General features: G+C 52.7%; 1 protein-coding gene across 1 annotated transcript; it reads right to left on the bottom strand.

The window, feature by feature from the left end:
• Positions 1–2,719: 2,719 nt before the first annotated feature.
• Positions 2,720–4,393, bottom strand: LOC100284038 (receptor-like protein kinase). Its single transcript, NM_001156936.2, has one exon. It carries the CDS (start codon positions 4,161–4,163, stop codon positions 2,925–2,927), a length of 1,239 nt encoding a protein of 412 aa, NP_001150408.2. The 5' UTR covers positions 4,164–4,393; the 3' UTR covers positions 2,720–2,924.
• Positions 4,394–4,645: the final 252 nt, after the last annotated feature.

Raw genomic sequence — 4,645 nt, forward strand, 5'->3', positions numbered from 1 at the left:
AGGGGGTCTATGCAGCACAAGAAGTAGCACAAAGGGTTGGCGCAACGGCAGTGGCGACGTAAGGCCACAATGGTAGCTGGGAGCTCGTCGTTGCGTCGAAGGGAAGGCCAACAACGCCGGAGTTCGAAGTTGTCGGTGGAGAGTGACGGGGGTCATGCGATGGGTGATGTCCACGAGGAGGCAGCAACGCGGGATGAAGACAAGGAGAGTCATCCGCACAAACACAGGGAGCAGTCGCGATAGCGGGGATTGGCTGAGACAGAGGATAGGGCTACGACGCCGACCACAAGGTCGCATTGGCCAGTTCCGAGCGCTAGTAGCCCGGGCGACGAGGGGACAGGATGGGGAACGATCGACACGATAGTGAAAGGGGGTCAGCCACTAGGAAGGAGAGGGTTGCACCGATGCCGTTGACCGGGGCAGCAGTCGCTAGAATGGTCGAGAGCTCGTTGGTGACGAAGACGAGGTCGTGGTCGACGTTGTTGGCCGGGCGTAGGTCGTAGGAGGTCGAGGAGGGCGCGACCATGAGTGGTGAGAGGCCGGAGCGCAGGGCGGCCGGGTTTGCGCCATAGAGGGAGGAGGCCACGCCACCTGGTTGTAGAGGGGCGAAGGCCACATCGCCAGGGAGCAGGGGATGGTGGTCGCGCCACCCGAGTGCAGAGGAGCAGGGGCCATGCCGCTAGGAAGAGCAGGAGCGACGATCGCACCACTGGGGGAGGTGGAGCAGTGTCCGAGTCGTTGGCCGCACGACAGAAGTTAAGGGGTCACTCATGTCGCCGACGATGGAGGGGAAGGGCTAACCGGCTAGGGAGAAGGGTCGGGTGGAGTCGACGGTAGGGGAGGATGGTGGTGGCTGATGGGAGGAAGAGAGAGAGAGAGGAGAGAGAGAAAAAACTAGCTCTATACTATATTGGAATGAGAGAAACCCTAACCCTAATCCTAGGTTAGGAGTAAGGTGGGCCAAATCCATTACAACAGGGGTAATTAGGTAAATACAGGGAAACTCTAACCTAGCCCTAAACAGTAGTCTAACAAACAAGATGGTCTACTTGTCCACCGGCTCTATAAATAGGAGACAATCTCCTTCGGAACATTGAAGAGCTAGATTTTTTTCACTATTTTGTGGTCATGTGGTGTGTCAATCAATGCACCCATTGCAATGAGGTGTTGCTATTATATGGTGCAAACAAGAATATAAGCTTCTTGTAAACACTGCAAACTTGCCTAAAACTTGCCTAACAGTGCTGCCCAGTGCAATCTTGATCTCACTCAAAACGTAACTTTTGGGGAAACAATGTAACACACATGCAAACTTTTCAAGGCTTAGAGCAACTTCAGTAGTTTTCTAAAAGACTTCCTAAATCAATAATTTAGGTAGTTAAAATAAAAACTATTCTCCAACAGTTCTCTAAATGACTTTCTAAATTTAACAACTTGTCATCTAACCTCATTTTCTCTCTACATTTGGCAATTATTTAACAACTCTCTAAACAAAAATGTTGACTGCATTATATAATTTTTGTGACTTATTTTTTATGTGGATAAATACAAAACAAAATTTAAACCTATATTTAGAGAACTATTGGAGAACTCACATTTTTTTACTTCAAAAGCCATTTAGCAACTTCTTAAATCTATGATTTAGAGAGCTAAAATTTACATAACTATTAGAGTTGCTCTTAGAGCATCTCTAAGTAGCTAGTCATGCTAAATTTTAGCTACTTAATAGCAAAATAGGTCTCCAAGAGACTAGCCATTTAACTGACAAGCTGTCCGGCTCTCTAAATTTACTCACTCACTAACTAAATTTGGCTAGCAACTCTCGCTAGCCAAGTTAACTTATATGTTGGAGAGTTTGCTAGAATGAGATGTAATATATAGAGTTTAATATTTATAAAGAGAAAAAAAGAGTTAAATAGACAGTTAAAAATAAAAAGTATCTTGGAGATGCTATTATATTTTTTCTCCGGCCCGGGCAGATAGACTAGTCATCCTAACAAAACAAAGGAACATCAAAGCTAGGAGGTGCAAGAAGCACCTGGCCAGTGGCCATGTCCCATGTCACACTTTTTCAAAAGACAAAACAAGCTTTCGAAAATCTGGGCCAGTGGGTGTTGATCATGCTCAACACATCATGTGAAGCATCTAATTCCATGGTGCAATGGGAAAATTCTAGTTGCGACCAATAATATAACGAAAACCGAATCTAAATCCACATGCAAAGAATGACCAACCCAACCGACAATATATAGTAAGTACCGATCAGAGGACCAAAGCCTTCTAAGAATCCGAAACAGATACTACATCTTCTTCAGTATTGTTTATTTTTGAATTAAAACACGATAAATAAATAAAAATGTAGAGAGATTATATCATAACAATCGATTAACAGTAAGTAGCTGTGACACCAAAAAAAAAGAATAGTAAGTAGGATACATTACTTGGTCTGAAAACTTATGTCTGGACTCTCAACTGAAAGCAGCAGCTTAACTGAAGAAGCTTAGTTCCCTCTATACATCCCAGGCCCAGGTGAAGTCACCAACCAATCCTCCTCATCCTCATCTTTCTCTCTCTCTCAAGCAGTTTATTATTCACAACCCAGTCAACAATCAATCCAAGCTCAATCTCAAACTGTTCCCTCCATCACCACCACCTTCAATCCTTTTCACCGTCGCCACAACGCCAACCCGGATCGACGCGAAAAACAGAGACCGACAAATGCAAAAGCAAGAGCGATATATGCACCGTATAATAATATAATCTTCTATATGCCGGTAGCTATCAATCAAGAACACTACTAATCTAAGCACAACAATGACTGACCACGTACAATTGTGACGGTGAACTTTGCTGTCTTCATCCAGCGCAGCAGCGGTGGTGGCGAATTAAGGTGAAAGTGATAGTGCTTCTCGCTCCTCGACGAATCATCGGTACTGCGCAGGTGGCGGAGGCGATGCGTACGGCATAGGGTATACCGGTGGCAACGGGCCGGGGTATGATGGCGGCGGCGGCGGCGGAACAGGGACAAACGGCTTGCACTGGAACGCGGCGCAGTCGACGGGCGGCTGCGAGTAGAACGCGGCGCACTGCTGCGGCGTGCGCTGTGTGGGGCGGTTGGGCAGGCAGTTCCTCCTGTCACCGTCCGAAGGCACGACGCGCGCGCAGGACGGCGGCTCGCCGGTGAAGAAGTTGTAGGAGATGGTCAGGTTCTTGAGCCGCGGGAGGGCGCAGATGGCCTCCGGGACGGCCCCGGACAGGCGGTTGTGCGCGACGTCCAGCTGCTCCACCTTGCGCATCCCGGCCACCTGCTGCGGCAGCGGGCCAACGAGCGAGTTGAAGCTGACGTCGAAGACGGTCACCTCCCGGAGCAAGCCGACCTCCGGCGGGACGCAGGAGTCGAGGCCGTTGTTGATGAGGAGGATCTCGTTGAGCGTGCCGGACATGTTGCCGAGGCTGGCCGGGAGGCATCCGCCGAAGCTGTTGTCGGCGAGCACGATGACGGAGGCCGGGGAGTTGCCGAAGTTGTCGGGGAGCGGGGAGCGGAGGCGGTTGTGGTTGAGGAAGATGGCGTCGAGCGGGCGGTCGAAGAGCTCCGGCGGGATGGCGCCCTCGAAGTCGTTGAAGCGGAGGTCGAGGAACTTGAGCGCCGGGAGCTCCAGCACGACGGCCGGGAATGCCCCGACGAGGCGGTTGTTGCTGAGGTCGAGCTCGACGAGAAGCTGGAGGCGGCGCAGAGTGGCGGGGACGAGGCCGCAGAAGCGGTTGGAGTTGAGGTGGAGCAGCGAGAGGTCAGCGAGGAGGCCGAGCTCCGGCGGGAGGTAGCCCGCGATGTCGCCGTGGTTGAGGTCGAGGCCCGCGACGGCGAGCTCCCCGGCGCCCGGCACCCCGCGCGGCAGCGGCGCGCAGAAGACCCCGGTGTAGTTGCATACCCCCGGGCCCACCCAGTCGGCGGTGAAACCCCTGGGGTCGGAGAAGATGGCCTGCTGCTTCCAGGTCTGCAGCGCGACGTACGCGTCCCGCAGCCGCTGGCTGGGGAACCGCCACGACGGGTCCACCGACACGGCCAGCTCCGCCGCCTCGCCCTCGCCCACCACTGACGCCGCCTCGCCGGCGGCGGCGAGGCAGCAGAGGAGACACAGCAGCACTGCCGCCCTGCTCATCATCCCACCATACCACCGAAAGCAGAGCCAAGAAGAGGTTTCGGGGAGGAGGGTGCTCGTGCTCGGCGCAATCCTGCAATGCGGAGTGGAGCGGAGCGGAGGAGATTATGGCGGCGGATTCCTGTGGAGGGAAGTGGAGGGTGTGTGAGCGCCTGGAGTGGGGGGAGGAGGACAGCTGTGTCACAGCTCAGAGGAGTTGGGTGGGGTTACCGCTGGCGCTGGGGAACGCGGAGCGGGGAGGCCTCTTCTGTTCTGCCTTGTGCGGCGGAGTAGGATTTATAGCGGGAGAGTAATGCCGGGCCCGCCGCCGCGTCTGCCCCTGCCACGGGACGAAGACCCGTACGGTAATTATGGCGTTTAGTTTTTGAACCCTTGGGTCTACCTACTGCTTCATCTCTTTTTCAATTTTTTTTCTGCGAGCGTGTATTTTAGGGTTTGTTTATAAGCACCACTGTTTTAAAAAAATCAGTTTCTGTCCCAAATTT

This window comes from Zea mays, chromosome 6 (assembly GCF_902167145.1).
Source record: "Zea mays cultivar B73 chromosome 6, Zm-B73-REFERENCE-NAM-5.0, whole genome shotgun sequence".
In the NCBI taxonomy this organism is placed as follows: domain Eukaryota; kingdom Viridiplantae; phylum Streptophyta; class Magnoliopsida; order Poales; family Poaceae; genus Zea; species Zea mays.